This window comes from Botrytis byssoidea (assembly GCF_014898295.1).
Source record: "Botrytis byssoidea strain MUCL 94 chromosome Unknown BBYS_005, whole genome shotgun sequence".
NCBI classification, from domain to species: domain Eukaryota; kingdom Fungi; phylum Ascomycota; class Leotiomycetes; order Helotiales; family Sclerotiniaceae; genus Botrytis; species Botrytis byssoidea.
Genome location: NW_024065846.1, coordinates 1748670 through 1769227, shown reverse-complemented (window position 1 = coordinate 1769227; position 20558 = coordinate 1748670). Strand labels below are relative to the sequence as shown.

Below are 20558 nucleotides of genomic sequence, written 5' to 3'. Positions count from 1 at the left end.
GATGAAAGGGTTTTACGATGGAGGAACTCGTTGCGACTAAACGACTGCGACAATGGTTCGTGTCGCCAACCGGAAATTAAGGCGAGGGGTATCTGGGTCGGACTTCGGGATCGGAAAATCTTTTTACTTAATAACGTCTAGTATAGTACTAGCGCCCCACATTCATAGGAATTTCTCTTGGAGTTACTTCGGGGCCAAGACTTATCAGATTGATTGGTCGTTTACTCCGTACATGAACATCTGCTAAATCTTTTCCAGGTACGAGGACGTTTCTATATATATCTATTATCTACATTCGTTCCAAAAGGGGCAGTTTATATATTCCATGGATTCCAAGGTTAGCCTCATCAGGCCTGTCCCTTTACAAGGACTTCCGAAAGCTTATTTTTTTTTCCCTTGAGACACCACCTGAATAGTTGGGCCACTCTCATCGCAACTTTAATATAACATCTTGCTTGCGTACTACACTAAGTACCCATTGGACCGTCGTGCTTACTGCCGCCCCCAGCAAGCCTTCCCTTCTCCATGAATGTTTATACCCTCCTAGTCCTAGTCGCTTACACACATTGGACTGAAAGCCATGGAATAGGCCTCCAAATATTTCCCCAAGACAATGCCTGCTGCAGCCACATTTTGGCTCACGTTTGGCCAACACTTGACCATCGACACTGTTCGGATTGATATATCCAGTATTTTCAGATACCATGTGTCATTCAGCTCCCCTTCAACTTTCGTGTGGATTGGATGAGCTCAGCCCTTCCTGCTGTCTTGTCGGCTATTTCGGGTTTTGGAACGTCTCAATACACATCCTTGTTCGATTTTTCATCTATCTTCCTTCCTAACTCATTTCTTTTGCATATCCTTCGCTTGACGAGGTCTATCTAAAACCATACACGGCTTTGGATCCCGTGTTCAACCTGTAGCCGTAAAGCTCGTGTCCGAGGCCTTGGTGGAAAGCGCGATCGAACCTATGGCGCTGTGGCAAGTAACGTTGTTCTTGGCCGTCAGAACTCGTGCCTAGATTCAATAGTTTCTTCTATGCGGTAACTTACTCATGAGTGAGATGGAAGTTTTACGTGTTTGGTAGCTTGTTGCTTCATTTCATTTTACTTCTTAAGTCGGGACAAGTACACCTCTCGTTCTACGATATCCATCACCATCAATGTTTCTCTTTCTTTTCTAATTTTGACACAAAACAACACTCGTTAAAACAAAATTTGTGGTTCTCAAAGTTTATTCTATTAATTTGCCTTCTTCAAACCTTCAAGATGGTGCAATTGTACCACCTCGTTACCCATATCCTTCCTTTGAGCTTGTTCGTAGATGCAGCTCTTGGCCATCGGGCTCATCGCCGAAATCCCGCTGACACGGTTGATCCCCCTCAATCAGAATCAGTTGCGATTACCAATGCTCAGGCTATTATGACCTCGACAGTCCCTGCCGCACCTCTCGCTACGGTATCTGTTGGAGAGGTAGCTGTCCTTGCCAATACTACTGTTGCTACCCCCCCTAAAGCAGAGGCGATTATTGTTACCGATGCAGTCGATACTGTCAGCAGCAAAGTTCTTGTCATTGCACGAGATTCAGTCTCCGCATACTCTGCTTGGAGTGGGCTCAATGATCGAGGAATCCCATATGAAACTTTAATCGTTCCTGCAGCTGGTATAGCACTGCCAAGCTTGAACAGTTCAGAAACTCAAGGAAACTATGGACTCATTGTTGTTATGTCAGAACTGAGTTACTCCTACCCTAACGTGGGGTATCAAAGTGCACTTACGGCCGACCAATGGCAAGCAATCTACAACTATCAATCCGCTTTCCGCGTTCGGCTGGTCAGGCTTGATTCTTACCCATCTGCTGCATTTGGTACAGAGGCACTAGGAGCTTGTTGCAACAATGGTGTTGAGCAACTTGTTTCCATTTCCGACAATTCAGCCTTTCCTAAAGCGGGACTCAAGACCGGTGCCACCATGAGTACCAAGGGCATATACCACTATCCTACTAAAATCACAAACTCAACATTGGCAAAGGAGTTTTTACAACTGGGACCTTCTTCTGATGGCCAGTTCACCTCCGCAAGTTCAGCAGGCGTGATCAACAACATTAATGGTAGAGAACAAATGGTGTTTTACATTCCGTTTGCCACAGATTGGGCTGTTACTTCTGTATGGTTGCAACATGCTTGGATCGACTGGGGCACAAGAAGTCTTTACACTGGATACAGAAGAGCACTATTTGGCACACAGATTGACGACATGTTCTTGGAGTCAGATATCTATTCACCTGCTGGGTCGACTTACCGCATTGGCACGGCCGATTTGGCTCAGCACATTACATTCATGGGTGAGATCAACTCTAAACTAAATGCTGGAAGTAATTGGTTCATTGAAGTTGGTCACAATGGCAATGGAAATATCGAATCAGCCAATGAAATCGCCGCAAGTGAAAGTGTATGTATTCCTGTCACCATGTGACTCTTCATTCCTTCTACTTTTTGGCCTCGTTTGCGTTCCAATATCAGCCCCCTAAATGAACAAGACTAACTTTTAAAATCAGGTCTGCTCTCCTGGACCCATTGAATATGGCGAACAAATCGATACACCATTGGAGTGGATCAAGCCCATTGGATCCGGAACCGATATCTGGCCCAAAACTTCGGTTCTTTATCCCAATTATACCAAAGAATGCTTAAGCGACGATCCTTTGCTCGTGTGGTGGACCACCCCTTCTAATCTTAATGCCTACGCACACATTTCCCACACTTTCACACACGAGGATCAAAACAATGCAACTTACGCCGATGTATATAGAGAAATGACATGGAATCAAGCCTGGCTTACTGCCACCGGAATTGCCAATGCAGACAAGTTCAGTTCCAAAGGACTTATTCCACCAGCCATCACGGGGCTTCACAATGGTGATGCGCTCAAAGCCTGGGCTGACAGTGGTATCACTCATGCAGTTGGAGACAATACTCGAGCAGCTCTCTTGAATACTGTAAGTGTTGCTCCGTGCAATATTTTCGGCAAAACCTTCTGCCATTTTTTGCACAAACCTTCATCCACACAAGACAGCCCGAACTTCGCTAACGTGAACACAGGATAACGAGCATTGGCCATTGTTCACAACAGTTGCGGCCAACGGCTATGCTGGTATCCAAGTTACTCCAAGATGGGCAACCAACATTTACTACAATGTAAGTTCGCCTTGATCAAGTAGACCGGCTAGATCTGACAGAAATTAGTGCGATTCGCCTGATTGTACCGTGTTGGAATGGATTAACACCAGTGCCGGATCTGGTGATATAAATACGGTCCTTGAAATCGAGAAGCAGACAAATGTCAGACATTTGTTGGGTCTTCATCATGATGCCTACATGTTAGTGCCACATTCCGCGCTTTTCTCTTGTGCATGTTTGCTAATCCTCTGAAATAGGTTCCATCAAGCCAACTGTAAGTCATGGCCCGTCCATCTGTTCATTATTTTTCTCTGCACATTTCGCTTGATGTGGTTTTCAAAAAGGCCTCTGTAATAAGCACTTACTAATTCATTGATGGTTTAGTGCGCTACAAAGGAGCGGCAACTTACACTATCAATGGAGTGACAGCACAACGTTCGCTGCTCATGGCATGGGTTGAGACAGTGACTACAGAATTCGTCCGATTGTGAGTTTTGTTTCTGAGATGTTTTCATCGGTACTGACTGGTTATAGGGTTGATTGGCCTCTCATCACCCACAAACATGATGATGTAAGTTCCAAAGCTCCTGTTAACTGTATATTTTCTAACCGGTCATCAGCTTGCTGCCATCTTCGTCAATCGGATGACTCGAGATTCTTGTGGAGCTAGCTTGTCGTATCAACTTGATACTACTAGCTCATCGATCACGGGCTTCACACTCTCCGCAAAGGGCAACACCTGCTCAACACCGCTTCCGGTCACTATCCCAGGCTCGGTCACCGATACCAAAGGGGCCACTGTTGAGCAAATTGGTAACGACCCTACAACATTGTGGGTCACTTTGTCTGGCGCACCTGTCAGCTTCACTCTCACCACACCAATTCCCATAACGAGCAGCTAAGCACGCCAGTCTCACTCAGCATAACGCAAGAATAATTACGGTCTGGTCCCAGAAGGGGGACTGGAAGGAGCACTTACTGCCGGTACTTTTTGCCTTGTATTGACAATTTCTCTTCTTATCAGTGGGACGCGTTGTTGCGCCATCACATTTCTTGGGTCAAAAGTTGCGTGCTCTTCGTACATACTTAAAGTAGGATCATCACCGTTCAAATAATGAACCATTCTTTTTTAATGGGAAGCTTCAAATTACATCTATCATATAACTAATCTGTTCTACGTCTAATTTGCCTTTGCTTCATTATCCCAAGCATAAATGTGACTCTATGACAATTCTTTTGAGCTTTTGAGTTATCCTCCTGCTTGATCAGTGAGCCAAGATGTACATCACTTTGAAGGGCATGTCAATCAATTCAAAATATCAATATCACCTCCCAGATTAGGTTTATTGCCTACCCTTGAAATAATTTGTGGATCCGGAAGACTCGGATTACACAGCATGTACTTCTGTACCATGCATGCCACAATCACACAATCACACCGTATCCGTACCGATCCCCCGCAAAAAAAAAAAAAAAAGTCTCCTAGCTTACCAGGGCGCCTACCGCTTTTCTCTGCCGTCTCATTCGGATACCAATTTCTGGATACGAGCCGCCGCAATTGTTTCATTAAATTCGCAATATTTAAATGCGCATATACAATGATTCAGCGATCAGAGATTTCTTCTTTCCTTCTTACCAACGCAGAAGAAACTGCAAGCTAGAAACGAGTCATTAGAGCAGCCGCTTAGACCTCGGAGATCTACCCAACTTTATTTTTATTTTTATGAGCATGCATGGATACATGTGGCCAAAATTTCGGGTTTTGCTTGGCGGTACAGCGGCTCGAACTGTCTGGTACCCAGAACGCTGCATCACAAGCATTCCAGCTCTTCCAGGCTTCGATCGCAAAACGCACACTAACATCGTCCCATAAAATGTATCACAGCCCCTGGAATGTCGTATCCATTACCCATAATACCACTCGCCATACGGGGCCAATGTGTCTGGAGGTCTTCGCCTATTTTCGCACTGTTGTCATAGGCGTTCGATGCGACGAACACTTCAGGTATGTATCCGTAATAGTGCCAGAGCTAAAATTCTACCTAACCTAATGGAACGCTATTTTAAATCGGGGTTCAAGGCTTCAAGCCGCTCGAAAAGTTGAAACATATGCTCTTTGACCCTATCACCAAAACGGGGAGACCCTTCCGTTTTTGGAAGGCAACCCCTTAGCGAGCTTGCACGCTTGGCGCCGCTTGGGGGTCAATGTGCGCCAAGAGCCATCTGTGCTATACCCTATGGATTGAGAAACCCGAGGTACATGACATGAGAATCCTATTCTCATTTTTCAATTATTGGAGCGTCGGGAGAGGGTGGGTAACTCCAAGCCCCAAAAAAATCATTACACCACCGTAACCCGCGAATGGCAGTGTAGGTTTTCAGCTTGGAAATTCGGTGACAGCAAATGCATAGGCACTGTAAGCAGTTTTACGAGGTTATTTCGTTTTCGAACTGGAGGGGATTTCTTTTCTCACTTGATCAGCACCCTTTAAGGAGGCTGTGCGTATTGAATGAGATGGCGTTTTTGGGGTTACCCAAGGATTCACTGGGGGATTTTACTATATAGGATCGTCTAACAGAATCTCATCATGACACGCCCATGCAACGAAAACGTCGCTATCGAAGTGCCGTAAAAAACTTTTCGCCGCCAAGATAATCATCTGTTGTTCATATTTATTCTTTTCCAGGGTCCTAAACAAAGATATTTTCTCCGAGGCTCTCACTACATCATCAGGGATACTTGAGCTGCCTTGATTCCTGGACAGCTGTACGGTCGAATCGGATTACTGCCAGAAACGACATGTCTTCTGGAGGAGTATTCAAATCACCTCTCACGAGCGGCGAGATCGCCGTCAACACACCACTCATGGCTTCCAAAGAACAGAAACCTGTGAATCCACACAAGATTTTCACCAGGAAATGTAACATTATTCTTGGTTTAATATTCCTCTTTCTTCTGGCCATAGGCTTGGCTTTGGGCCTGACATTCGGTTTACGACATCACGATTCCTCCCCCTCAGAACCCACTCCCACCACCTCACCATCAAACCCGCTCCCTCCTACAAACGGCTCATTCTGGACCCCAAATCTAAATGCTTCCAATACATGGAACATCGAGTTACTCTCAGCACTTGATCCCGCCAAGATCTATGCGAATACAACAATCTATGACATCGATCTCTTCCTTTCGGCCAATACCACCCCCTCGATAATCAGTACCTTACATTCGCAAAACCACAAAGTAATTTGTTATTTCTCAGCCGGCACCATCGAGGACTTCCGTCCCGACAGCAATCGCTTCCTTCCTTCCGATTATGGCAAGGTGCTCCCCGACTGGCCAAACGAACATTGGGCCAACACTTCCTCACCAAATGTGCGCGCCATCATGCAATCACGCCTGGACATGGCGGTCAATCAATCATGCGATGCGGTTGATCCCGACAACGTCGATGGATATTCCAATGACAACGGGCTCAAGCTAACAGAAGATGACTCTATTGATTATATGCAGTGGTTGTCGGCTGAGGCCCACACCCGGGGCTTGGGGATTGGCCTGAAGAATGCTGGCGAGATCATCGATCGTATAGTGGACTATGTGCAGTTTGCTGTCAACGAGCAGTGCGTGCAGTACGAAGAGTGTGACACATGGCAGACATTCATTGACAATGGTAAGCCCGTATTCAACATCGAATACCCAAACGATGCACCCAAGGTTAGTTCAGCGGAAAAGAAAAAAGTTTGTGATGGCTCTGGCATACAGTCGGATGGCTTTTTCACCGTCATCAAAAAGATGGAGCTGGATGATTGGGTAGAGGCCTGCTGATTAGATCTTGGCGTTGCACATACACAAGGGGGTGGATTTTTAAGTGGAATGTAATATTTTAGCCTGAAAAGAATACGATGTGGCTGACAGAAATCGTGTACCAATCAATGACAATGAACCTTCACACATGTCCCAGCTCGTAGCTATTTAAATCTCCATGCATGCTTAAATGAAGCATGCTCGTGTCAACTAAAAATTTAGTCGTTTTCAAACAGGTGGCAGAGATTGCATGGCATAAGGAAACATCACTAAGTGGAGTAAGAGTAAACACTCTAGACTGTCGATGATTTGCGAACAAAATCTCGATCTTTACTCGAGTCTCGAGTACATCATTTGAGCGCCTGAGAAAAAAAGTACATGGGGACCGTGAAAAAATACATGGGATGATGGGACGATGAGAAAGGACGTGGGACCGTGTGGGGATCCCTGCGGAAATCTCAAAGTTATGACACAGAGAAACTCCATTTACAGATGACGACTAGGATTGGTGCGGCAGCTAACGATATTTTCCCATAAGCAAGCAATATACAGGAATCGCAGCAGCATCATCTTCTCTTTTGAGCAGGTTTCTTTGTCTGGTGGGAGGATTCCTAATTCCTACCCAAGTTAGAGCTTCCATTTTGGAACATACATCCTCTTGCCTAATGTACATACATCTACATCTCCAGACACAACATTAGGATGATGATGTGCATAAGCCCTATCGATCAAATGATACCCTTTGCGGCTCCTAATCTATCTCCGCGGTAGTATCAGCTACTGATCATGGAACTAACCTTCCTACTCTCGGTCAATATTGGTAGCACGATAAACAAGATTGGACGAAAGTGGATAAGTTTGGCATAGACTATGCCACTTTAATCTGACCAACTTATCGGGCGTATTAATTTGGATCCTGTCGAGCTATCACCAAAAGATACAAGGGGTCCTTACCATTGCGGGGTATCCAAGACATCCTGACACCCACAGGGTGTTATGATTTACAGAATACAGAATCGCTGCGGGTCGAATGCAACGACTCAGCTAGGTTCCTGATCTAGCCGTTCGACCTTATTTTTGGGGTGGCGAGACAAAACGGTAATTGTGAAATTTTCTTTTCCCATGAATCTCGCTTCTCGCTTTGTTGACATCGATGATGCAAGTGTTTTGTGGAAACTTGGAAAATTAACTGAATCGGGTAGAAGGCCCGGTCGCAATATGCTATACCTATTGTGTCATATTTCATGAAAATCGCTGAAGAAATCGTGGCTTATCCCTTTAGGATGATTGTTTCCATCCGTGCCAAAACCTTAGGCTCAGGGGTCGCCGTCTGATCGTGTATTCGGTGGAAAAATATTCTCCGGAATTAGCCTCAAAAATGCCACATGAAACTCAGGGTTCTGGAAAACACAAAAAATTCAAATAAGTTTGCCAAGGGACTAAAACCCGTATTGTTGGTTTCAATATACATGCTAATGCTTCAATGCTTCCGTCAAATCCGACATCAAACCATGACATTGAAGTCCGAAAGTCGGTTACCCATACCATACCCATGCTCCACCCCCCCAAAAAGTAGATAAAATGAGATTCCTGTTCTAGATCCTTAGGAACTAACAGCTCTGATGAAATTTTCCCAATGATCCCCCAAGCCAGTATAGAGTTCTGTTGCCTGACTAGTGATATATAATGTCCCCACAATCGACCTCAGCTTTTGCGTCTCGGATGCAACATCGGAGTGTGTGGACATCAAAGATTCCGGTACAGAGTGCATCAAGCACGCCAAACGTCCTGGGTCCATCTTAAGATCCGTGAGGGCTTTCTCGCAAGCATTCTCCCGATACGTCTGGTGAGTTGCTTCAAACACCACATTGATGTCTGGTAAACATTTTCCAGACCTTAGTTTCTTGTCAGGGACTGTTCCTGGATTGTGAATGACCTATTCGGTAATGATCAGTCAGTATTCGTACTAGCACTAGAGTATATCGGGAAATGCACGCACCAGAGGCTCTGCTCCTAGACCAGAACTGCCTTTTACTGCAGCGTTAATGTTTGCTAGAAATGCTTCGTTTGAGGCGGACCATTGGTTCGGCGTTTCATCGAAAAAGATGCCTCGAACGCCGAGCCCATCATCTTCGAGCCTCCAAGCGGCGTAAGTTTTGACATCTTCTAGAATGTCGGGATATTGCCTGGTTGCATATGCAGTAGAGACATAGCCGACAACCGTAACATTAGGATATGAGTTTAGCTGTTGGATTTCTCTTCGGTAGTTACTATCGAGTGATTGTCCAGGGCCATTGTGAGGATTGACCACGATGATGAATTCAAGACCCGGATACGTAGAAATGCTGTTGTTCAGTCAGCCCCAGGATCAATAGTTCCAAACATGCCGTCGCTCTCCCCGACTTGCCTTTGAATTAACCGTCCCCATGCACCAGGGGAAGGGTAAATGTAGAGGGGGACGAGAACCTTCGATTTGGTAGGTACCATTGGGGTCTTTTTCTTGAAGAACATCGTCAATCAGGTACGGGATGATGAAATAAATTTACAGGATTAGGCTGCTGCAACCTAACTTCCCTTTCAAGATATTCTGTAGATGTCGCAAATAGTCCCTAAACAAGGAAGGCAGCCTCAAGCCTCTATATTGAAAGTTTTGTAGCGGCTGACTCGGACGAGGCACTTGCTTTTGAAATTGCACTTCAGCAGTCTTGAAACCAAAGTGGCCCAATATGGCACGCAATGTAATTCCGCAAGGTCTTGGTAGTAGTGCGCGGCTGCAATACAGGCGAGTATTTCGTTGTAACTATAATTATATACGAGCGTTAGCTGAGCGGTCCAGGCCAGTGGAAAAAAAGGTATAATATGAAGACGTCTTGAGCCTTGGAAACCAACGCATTCAAATACATCGTACCTAATTTCTGCAAGGATTCTACCGATAATATGCCTGGCTCAACAAATTCTTCCACAAATTCGGGTGCTTCCACACCTGAACTTCTCTCTTTTGATAATGAAGACAGTGCTCTCAACACTCCCTTGACAGAAAGATCCTTATTATTCGACGTCAATGATATCGATTTTGCAGTTAGAAATGCAGTTCGAAATGCAGTTAACGATCAATGGATATTGGTCGTCGGTGGTTTAGGGTTCATTGGTAGTCACACAGTCTGGGAACTAGCCAAAGCTGGATACAATGTAATGATATCACCCACAATTTTTTTGGGGTTTCGCTAACAACTTTTTAGGTGGCTATCATCGATAATCTCAGCAATTCGTTTTTGACCGTCTTCGAAAAACTCCAGTTGATGGTCGATCAGCATTACAGTGCTCAGCGCAAAAATGGAAACCGACCTTCACTCAAATTTCACGATGCGGACTTCAGGGACATGAACAAAATGACAACGATACTGGAACAATATGACTACCCAGGCGTAATGAGCTTCGATTCGAGTTCGGTCACTCTTTGCAATGGTCAAAGATCAAGTATCTCCGGCGTTATACACTTCGCCGCATACAAAGCCGTCGAAGAAAGTATACAACAACCCCTCAAATATTATTCAAACAACGTTGGCGGCCTCGTCGATTTCTGCTCTCTGCTGCAGCAATTTGGGATCAAGAAGATGGTGTTCAGTTCTTCTGCCACAGTTTATGGAACAGTTGCAGATTCTGGGGTGCCACTTCGCGAAGAATATGTGGTGGGGTCAGGATGCTCGGGTCTCACAAACCCCTACGGACGCACCAAATGGATGTGCGAAGCAATCCTGAGCGATCTCGCCAATTCCGATCCCGATTGGGAGATCACTGCGCTGCGTTACTTCAACCCGATCGGATGCGATGAATCAGGCTTGCTGGGCGAAGACCCTCGAGCGGCCGCGACGAATTTGATGCCTGTTGTCTTACGAGTGCTCACGGGGGCTTTGCCTGCGCTGAACGTGTACGGTTCCGATTATGACACTCACGATGGTACAGCTGTGCGAGATTACATCCACGTTACCGATCTGGCGCGCGGTCATTTGGCAGCTATCAGCAACAGGCCAAGTGGTGGCTTCAAGGTCTATAACCTTGGTACTGGTCAAGGATACTCGGTCCTTGATGTGGTGAACGCGATGGAGAAGGCCACCCAGTCAAAGATCCCTACCAAGATCGTTGGTAGAAGAGGAGGAGATGTCGGCAAGTGTGTAGCACTAGCGGACAAAGCAGAGGAGGAGTTAATGTGGAAGACGGAGAAGAGTTTAGATGATTGCTGTAATGACCTGTGGCGATTCTTAGAAGGCACCTCAGCCACCAAAGGACAAGCGTGTTGATGAATTTGTGGCAGCGACTTTAGCGATTTTTCTTTACGGATTTCTTGGGGCAAACTTTAATTGCGGAAAATGTATCTAGTATTCTCTTAAATAAAACGTGTTGGGAGATTATAATATAAACAGAATTCAAACAAACTCAGCGTCGCTGTGGTGTATCTCAGATAAGGCTGCTTACATAACCTGAACCACGTGCCCTTCGACCGTCCATCAGAATGAGTATCGATTCTCATATTGCGTGTGCGTTGCACGCAGAGCCTGAGATAAGGGAGCCAGCATGTGTGGGAAAACATGCTCGAGAGCGAGAAGGTGCGTTACGCGTATCACCTCTTCCTTTCTTGTGTGTATATAGTATTCGATTATATATGGTTTTCGATTGTATTGTGGACTGTGACCTGAAACTCTTTCACGACACATAGTAGTTTCAGACAAAACGAGTAAAAATCAAATTGCTGCAAGATGTGATTACTTTCAAAACGAAACGATATTCCGACTCCTTTTGTAGAGAATGAAGACATATTAAAGTATCTAGAGTATTGCAAAGTGCAAGAATGTGAATCTGAAATCTAGGAAATCTCTATACCTGCTCTCCATCAAATGAGGGAGGTTCGATGCTCAATTCACACTGCAGAGAAACTTGCATTTGATCCTCAATCATCAGTAAAAGCACAACGAAAAAGCCACCTACGACTCCAGTCTCACATGCTCATTCTTCCCACGGCAATCAGGTAACGTTGCGAAACTACACGTGAGGATTGTTACATACATATCAGAGCGCAGAGCAGAACAGTATCAAAGTAACGTACGTATATTGAACAATAATGTTACAGAGAAAAGCCAGAAATGACTCGTGAGTAAACTATCTACATGATTGGCGGGTATCGTATCATCCTTTCTTACGCCATATGCAATATGCACCGTCCCGACCGATATCCATCCTCCGGTTTTATTCTCCCTTTGATGCAAATCCAGCAGAAACATCCCGAAATGCACAAATTATAGTATACAAATTCATCAAACATACTTAATATACAATGACCATTCAGTAACATTCCGTTTCTTTGTTGTTTAGCCTAACAACCAGTGTCTAGGGCTTTGCGGAGTGCTTCTCTCATTTGTCCACAATTCGGTGCTTTCGATTTTCTTCTCAAGTTCCTGTCTGCTCTTGCGGATCAAGGGTCCATCGCATTGTTTGGAGAACATAGGGAGCGCATTGTCATTTTGTTCTATGGATGGCATCCACAAGGCTCCGATAGAGACCTGTGCTACAGGTGATGGCCTAGGTAACCAAGTTTTCGCATTGATAAGTTCGGGGGATGGGACTAACTCGGCTGAGGTCTCAGTAGGACTTTCAGTCAATACTGACTTCGAACTTGAGGTGTCAGCCAAGCAGGAGGTGTGAAGCCAGTCAATTTGATTTTTGGACACGAAGCTCGGTGTGAATAGCTGTGATGATTCGAGGCTTGCCATATGGACATGAGAGGAGGTTGGCGACTTCTGAGGATACGATCCATTGCTCTTGATAAAGATATCTGGACGAGCGACAGCAGCCACTGGAGTTACTTTCCACGTACCGGTGGATACTTCCATTGCAATCTGTGGAGATGCGCTCCACAATTGCTCGGCTGGCGATAGAGGCTCGCCTGCAACAAAGACGTCACCCAAATCCTCTTCTGTCATAAATTCATCTGCAGCAAGCAGCTCGGCAATTTCCTTTTCGGTAAGATTTTCTACATCAGCCATCAACTCCTCGAACGTAGCCTCTCTAGCGAGTGGTGTGTCGTCGTCAACTGTTGCTTTTGCAACGAATTCTTCGATCACGGGCTCCACAGAAGATATACGAAGCCAATCAATCTCTGGCTGTGGCTTATCCTTAGGCGTGAAAAGCTCCGAGGACTCTAGGCGTGGGAGAACAGATGAACGAGTAGCAGAGATTTTCTTGATAAGCTCATACATTATACTTGGAAACAAGTCCGGAGTGGATGACCCAGTGGCAGTCCACATCGTAGAGATGTTCTGCGCGACGACGGGTGAAGCGATAGATGTACGCAGCCAGTGAATCTCAGGCTCACTCTTTTCTGACACCGTATAAAGCTCTGTAGATTCCAGAGATGGAAGAAGTGAAGAACGAGCACTTGAAGGTCTTTGGATATGATCGTGCTTCAAGTCTGAAAAGATATCCGGAATATACTTGACGGTTCTTGTCGATAATTCCCATATCAGAGCATCACTCTGGTCGATAACTTCAACGACAGGCTTCTGGAATAGGAGATTGCGGGTAGCCTTAAGCTTGCTCGAAGTATGTAGCCAACTTCTTGAGATGAGTGAAACCGAAGATGGTTGCCAAAGCTCAAAAGATTCCAGCGTAGACAATTCAAGATCCTTTTGCGCAACAATTCTTCGAGAATGGTCGAGTGTTAACATCTCAAATCGTGGCTGAGTATCGCAAACAAAGATTGATGGTTCTGTCCATAGACCACTATCGACGACTGACGTCATACTCGCCGACTTGGGTACCCAGAGACTAGACTCGGACATCGGATGAGAACTTGTGATGATGCAATGCCCGATGCAAGAAGGGTGAATGTCAATTGTAGATGAAATGAGAACATCAGCGAAGAAGACTGGGTGAAGAATAGCAGAGTCGAATCTTGAATCTTGAACATATTCCAAAGCCGCAGGATAAACATCGCTGGCACTCGACATCATGGATTCTGTAGAGAATTCTGGGCGAGGAGGTGAAACATCGCTAGGAAGAACACTTTCAGTCATCACCACAGTATCTCTCTGAAGCACAACAACATCAGACCTCTCTAATTCCTTCGGAGTCCCCGCAGCAATAGCCTCTTTCAGCGCATCTTTCCACATAAAAGCAAACACCGTTGGACGTTGCACACGCGTCGTATCTGTGTGCACAATTTTTCCCAATGCGCGATCCCAATCATCAACGCTCGCTGTGAGACATAGAAGCTTTGTGTGTCCAACAGCAGCGGGATGAATAGTGTCCACATCCGAGACGAGAGTCTCGGTAAAGAAAACGGGGTGGAGGATTGCGGGATTATAGATAGCGGAATAGGTTGGCCCGGTGGTATTTTCTGCAATGGGTTCTATGAGGTCCAACTCTAAGAGATCCGAAGATGTCTGGGGCTCTTCGATAGTCGGTGGGGTTCCAAGAGTTATAACTTCGTTTAGAGAAAGATTCCATTCGGCAGATGTTGTCTTAGATTTAGGTAATCCTGCAATGATAGCTTCGTTCAAGGCATCGTCCCAGTTGGCACGGAAAGCAACGGTAGATCTGTATTGATGTCTAATAGCTCTGTGAGCTGGTTTGGCTGGTTTCATCGGCACCATAGATCTGCGGAATTTCGATAATTGAGGGATCTCTGAATTGGGAGGAATTCGTGCCTCAAATATATCTCTGGAAGACAAAACCTTCGACTGTCTGAGTGGTGTTGAAGGCAAAGCTTTTGGAGGAGATCTTGGAGTTGGTTTCAGAGATACCTGACGAACAGGCAGCTTGGATTGATACTTGCTTGGGTCAGCAGGAGGTGGCGGTGGTGGAATAACTTCTTCCTTCTTCTTGGCTGAAAGAGTTCTTCGCATGGAAACAGAAGCCAATGAGACGGAAGCGAAAGAGAACAATGAAGATGCTTTAGTACTTGTTGAAGCGATAGAAGATGCATCTGAAATATCAGGTGAAGATCTTCCTGAACTTGTCTCGGATGCTATCGACGGACTGACTGGTCGAATGGAAGATTCCGAAATCCAATCATGATCACGCTTTAGGTGCAATAAGCATGGTTGACGCCAAAGCTTATGGGATACCAAGTTTGAAAGGCTTCCCGGTACACTTCTTGCTTTGGATGTCGAAATCAATGCAGCTGGCTCTAGCTCAGTCGTGCGATAATTGGTTCGAGATGATCTTGGTTGAAACAGACCTTCAATGATCTCACCAGCAACGACCGGATTTGGAGTCCACATGAAAGAGCGGCTAGCGGCAACTGTCAATGAAGCTGGTTTAATCGTACTTTTTAAAATCCAGTTCTCGCCTGTGCGTGGCACAAGTTCTTCGATTGACCACAACTTATCGGAAGAAAGTGCCGAAAGCGTAGATGAGTTTGCCCGCTGGACCTTCTTGATATCGCTTGCAGCCGGTGCTTGTGTAGTTGTGCGGAAATCTTGACGATTGGATTCGACAGAGAATATTCCATAACTTGGAACTTCAAAAGAAGCAACTGGAGGAGTCCACATAAGACTTCTGATAGTGGTGGGCGGCGATTGAATTTCGAAGCAAAGCTCCAGATCAGACTCTGGTTCCTCAGAAATATCACTATCTTCCTCATTCCAAAGACTGTGGTTCGAAATTTCAGGTACCGATAGCGACGGTTGAGATTTTGTTCGAATAGTGTCTTGCGATGATGGGATATAAGATTGCCAGACATCCGAAGTTGGTTGAGGTAAGCCATACTCGAATCCCTTGGTGCTCGGTGACGGGGTATGATCCCAAAGTAGCGAGTCTTCAACCAGAGACCTGGAAGAATCACCCGAGAACTCGAACAATTCTTGGGAGCTCTGTTCATCCAATACGACGAGTGGTGATGCTACATGAGAAATAACCATATCCTCAGAGTTCATAATATCTTCCTGAGAAAATATGATGGTCGAGTTTCGAGCCTCATTGTAGTCTCCATAATACTCACTATTGAACTCCTCATAATCTTCATTCTCCGAGCTAAAATCAGTCTCGGAGCTCGTCTCATAATCATCATAATCATCAACGATATTCTGGGAAGACTTTGGTGGCGGCAATAAGCTATCCTTTGAAGGAAGGTCAGTAGTCTTGAGCATGCTTGCAATTTCCCAGAGAGTGGTCTCGTCGAAATCATCGTCACTTTCAGTTTCCATCTCGGAGTCAAACTCCTCTTCCTCGTCGTAATCAAAGAAAGATGTGGATGAATATTCCAGTCCATCAGATTTCAATTGATGGGACCTCGAGTCGAGCATCGCGTTCAGTGGTGGACCAGCCTGGAACGATGCATTGTAAGTTTGCTGTGGTATAGCTATGTCAGATCGCTCGCCCCATGGAAATTGAAATATTCCTAATGTGTCGCGTTTGTTAGGGAGAGGTTCGGGATTTTCGACTATTTATTGTTAGCTGCTTGTTCCTATCTTTAGTAACAGAATATTAATAATAACTCACCAATGTCTGCTAAAAGCGTGATACGCCTGGATCGTCTAGGGGGTCTTTGAGTCACCGGGCGAGCCTTAACAGCAACTTCTTGGACTGATGTGGATCCCCACAGCGTTTGTGCTGAACCACTGCTGGGTTGCATGTTCAGAGATGATTTAGACCATAAATTACTGCTACTGAGTACCATTTCAACATCGCATATACGCTGTGCGGGACGTAAATACTTTGCTGGAAGCTCAGGAGATTGACTGAGTTCTAGGGAGGCCTTGTCATGAACAGGGCTCCAGAGTGACGAGGTATCTAATTCAGGTGAGTGCAGTGCTGGCTGCCACAACAAATTTGGGTGATATGGCGAAGCAACTAGCGGTTCATCATCCATCGTTTCTTCCTCGCTTTCATATTCGCTTTCCGACTCGGTCTCTGGCCCGGTTTCGAGTGGAGCAGGGCTTCCCATTGGTGCCTTGGACACCGACAAGAAGTTTATACTGCTACTTCGCGAATGAGAGATCGCTGGTGCATTCTCCATGTAAGACATTTGGGCATTAGCTAAGCGCTGCTGCCAGTCACCCAAACTGGGATTCTCTTGGACCTGGGAAGACATGATCTCATCTTCCGCAGATGTTTCAGCCATATTCTCTCTCATCCGTTGACGTATGATTCGAGATGAAGTGCGGCGTAATCCCAACGATAATCTCTTTGGATCGGCTGTCTCCATGGTCGATCTTCTAAGTTTGGGGGACTCTTGGAATTCTGGCGTAGCAAGAGAACCAATTGACGAATCAGAGTCTGGACTGAAATTTTGATGCATCTGTTGCCAATCATTTTCTTGCTCGCCCATTTCCCTTTCGAGATTTTCAAGTAATCGTAACCTCTCCATACCCTCGTCATAGTCAAGGTTTTCGATCTCTTCTGTAGCTGGCATACGACGTAGAATCGATCCCAACGATGGACGTCTTGGTTCTTCAATGCGATTCAATTGGTCTTGAATCTCTTGAAGTGCCCTTCCTGGTGAGTCTAATAATGGAGATGCTTCTGCGTTACGAATGAGAATTGGAGATGCTCTTCCACGTGGTGGCTCCAACTGTAAAGCAGTCGGAGGTGAAATTTTCCGGGATCCATGCTTTGATCTTCGATCAGAAAATGCAGGCAGTTCATCGCCGATACGTCGATGCCATGTGGGGAGAGAGTGTGTTGCTTCAATGGGTAAACCATTGATATCGAAAATGAAAGATTCTCTATCGTCACCTGCCGCTGATTCCGCCATAGATCTTCGATGTTCGGCAGAATCCATCATGACAACCATGACCTCTCCTTCATCTTCATCGTCCTCTACTGGAATTTCCGCCATTCTTTCCAATCTCCCAACATCAGGTGTAAACCTTTGACTTCTCAGTGGCGAATATGCCGAATACGAAGAATTTCTATATGTGTCAGATGCAATTGATGGACTACTCTCGCTCAAAAAATCTTCATCCAAAGGAGTCGACGCATGGGCGTTCTCACTACGAGAGCTACTTGATATGGTTTCGCTCTGCGATTTGAGAATGCTTGCGTCGCTATAGATCCGACTTGGCACCAACGTTTTTGACGGACTTCCTAACGCATTTGAACGATACGTTTCGCGATTGAGATTTGCTTCTACCGAATCCTGTTGTGTTGGATAAACTTGCGGACTAACTGCTGCGATGATTGTCGTCCGTTTGGAAATAGGATTGTATTGGAAATCTGTCTCGTCCTCAATAGCTGATTGACTAGCCATACTGGGAAGATCTGGAACAGACGACCGGCGATTGTTGAGCAAACTGGCTTCTGGCGGAGCTGGAAATAGGAACTCTATCTTCTCGTTAAGTGTCATACTTTTGGTATCATTAGGTAAAATTTTCTTTAGTTCGGCAGCAGTATACACTGGATGTGGCTTTGGTGGAAGTGGAGGCAGCTCTGGTGCATCATCTGGAACAGTGAAGAGAGATTTCCGGCTAAAGATTGAAGAGCCTGATTTGGTACGCCTGTGGCCTGGCAGGGGCTCATTTCCAAACATGCCAGTATTTTTGTGCCTGGGAATAGGTCTCGCTCTGTCAATTACAGACTCCCGTGGTCGGAACGTCGAAGTATAAGGAGTCAAGGGTGAAAGTTCCTGCAAGGACTTTTGTTTGGAATGGCCAGGGGTTCTGCTGATAATCGACTGTACTATTGTGGGATTATCATAAATTATGTCATTCATTAACATAACTGTTTCTGGCTGTACAGCATTCTGTCGGGGTGGCATTGAATTCTGAGCTCTAGGCACAGATGATAATCCGACGATAGGTCTATAAGTCTGCTTCTCCTCCAAGGTTTCTAAATTATTAATTCCTCGCGGTGACCGACGTCGCACTTCCTGTGCAGGAGAAAGTAATGCAGAAGTGGAAAGTCCAGAATCCGCCGTCCACTCTTTGGATTGATATGATGGCCCTTTCCTTGCAGATTCATTGGCTTTGTTTAACATTTCTTCTGGCGAAATTCTTGGTCGTAGAGGAACTGCTCTCGGAGTATTGAATGGGGACTTTTTGCTGGTCATTTCTCTTCGCTCGCGATCGTTCATTACAGCAGTCTTAAGATCTATCGTGGCTATCTTGGCAAAAGGTGTATTAGGATCCGTTTCATCAGCGACTATAGGTTTCGAGATAGCAAGACCTCGAACGGATACTTTTGGGCGTTTAGAGGAGGCTGAATTAGATGCTGCTTGGCCCGAAGCCAGTGATGATGCAGCAAAAATGGCGGGGAATACACCACCTGGAACTTGTGTTGTCCCTGAATCTCCATCGTCGTCAAGTTTCGTGAAGCCCCGTACATCTCTTTGAGGTGGTGTTGAGGAAGGATTGACTACAAAGAGTTGATTTTCAGTGCCAGTACGACCAATTATTGGGGATCCTTCAGCTCCTATACCATTTTGAAATATGCCTCGAGATGATGCCATCGGGCTGGTAGAGAATGGAGATTTTGCACCAGCGGTTACAGAATCCTCTTGCTTCGGCGACAACAATGCCACCGGAAATATAGTAACTATGCCTACAAGATATTAATATTAGTACATGGCGACAATCATCGATGATCAACACTCACCAACGAGCACAAGGAGACCATTTGCTGGTACGACGGTCCGTACGATCAAGACGATACTAGGTATACCAAGAATCATGGGTACACTGGTCTAAACTTCCTGTCAGTAACGGTGGCGAAAGAATATTTCAAGCACATACTCCTGTCCAAACCGCGAAACCTGCAATGACAAGCAATAGAGCTCGACTCTGTACTTTTCGATCTTCACGTCGATCCCCAAACATTCCCAAAGAGCCGGCCTGGACGAGCAAAGCTCCAGCAATGATAAGGTCCATAACTAGAACTATAATTGCCACGGGTATTATCGAGGTTTCGGCGACACATGTAGGTGAAAACTGAGGGCGAGTGATTCCGACCAAGACGCCTCCCACAACCAATCGAACAACCAATAGTCCTTGCAAGATAACTCGAATGACGGTGATCTTCGTCCCATGCCCAATCGACCACAACAAAAATTGTTCGATTGCCACCCTTGCCAACTGATCGAAGCCTGTTGTAAATATTAACCCAACCTGACAAACTCCAATACCCGTCGTCGGCATTAAGAGCTCTAGAAAACCAATCTGTACCCATAGAACAGAAAACAACAAGAACAGAACGAGGACCAGCCTCCGGCCGTCCTTGAAGATATTTGAACCATGACCCCTAGCATATATAAGTAATGCGCCTGTTGCTGCCTGCAGAAGAATACCACTTTAGTGATTGTTAGCGAAAATGATCAAAGATACTTGAGGTAGATGGACTAACAATGAGAAAGCAGCAGACAGCGTCTGAATAGCATCCGGTATAGCCATTACGAGACAACGTCAAAAGAAATTATTAAAATGTAAAAGCCCAATCTATGGGTGTGAATTCAAGAATAGAAAATCATGAGTGAACATTATGTTCCTAGCTATCAACGCGAGCTCATGTTCGGCGCCAGCGTCGTCAACAACAGTAATTATTAATATCGAAGATGTTTAAGGTTGATGAAAAGTACATGAGACTAGAATA

General features: G+C 45.4%; 5 protein-coding genes across 5 annotated transcripts; 3 read left to right on the top strand and 2 right to left on the bottom strand.

Moving 5' to 3' along the window:
* Positions 1-1268: 1268 nt before the first annotated feature.
* Positions 1269-4080, top strand: EAE97_003345 (uncharacterized protein; the record flags this gene model as incomplete). The annotated part of the gene is made up of 8 exons (XM_038873857.1): positions 1269-2450; positions 2557-2997; positions 3101-3196; positions 3245-3378; positions 3436-3452; positions 3563-3665; positions 3713-3749; positions 3799-4080. The coding sequence occupies 8 exons, from the start codon at positions 1269-1271 to the stop codon at positions 4078-4080; spliced, it is 2292 nt and encodes a 763-aa protein (XP_038735720.1).
* A 1898-nt stretch (positions 4081-5978) lies between these two features.
* On the top strand, positions 5979-7001 carry EAE97_003344 (uncharacterized protein; the record flags this gene model as incomplete). Its single annotated transcript, XM_038873856.1, has 1 exon — positions 5979-7001. The coding sequence occupies one exon, from the start codon at positions 5979-5981 to the stop codon at positions 6999-7001; it is 1023 nt and encodes a 340-aa protein (XP_038735719.1).
* A 1582-nt stretch (positions 7002-8583) lies between these two features.
* On the bottom strand, positions 8584-9491 carry EAE97_003343 (uncharacterized protein; the record flags this gene model as incomplete). Its single annotated transcript, XM_038873855.1, has 3 exons — positions 8584-8916; positions 8980-9325; positions 9388-9491. 3 exons carry the CDS (start codon positions 9489-9491, stop codon positions 8584-8586), a joined length of 783 nt encoding a protein of 260 aa, XP_038735718.1.
* Positions 9492-9917: 426 nt separating this feature from the next.
* On the top strand, positions 9918-11278 carry EAE97_003342 (uncharacterized protein; the record flags this gene model as incomplete). Its single annotated transcript, XM_038873854.1, has 2 exons — positions 9918-10169; positions 10220-11278. The coding sequence occupies 2 exons, from the start codon at positions 9918-9920 to the stop codon at positions 11276-11278; spliced, it is 1311 nt and encodes a 436-aa protein (XP_038735717.1).
* Positions 11279-12343: 1065 nt separating this feature from the next.
* EAE97_003341 (uncharacterized protein) lies at positions 12344-20359 on the bottom strand (the record flags this gene model as incomplete). The annotated part of the gene is made up of 5 exons (XM_038873853.1): positions 12344-16416; positions 16476-19514; positions 19569-19656; positions 19706-20258; positions 20313-20359. The coding sequence occupies 5 exons, from the start codon at positions 20357-20359 to the stop codon at positions 12344-12346; spliced, it is 7800 nt and encodes a 2599-aa protein (XP_038735716.1).
* Between the last annotated feature and the right edge of the window lie 199 nt (positions 20360-20558).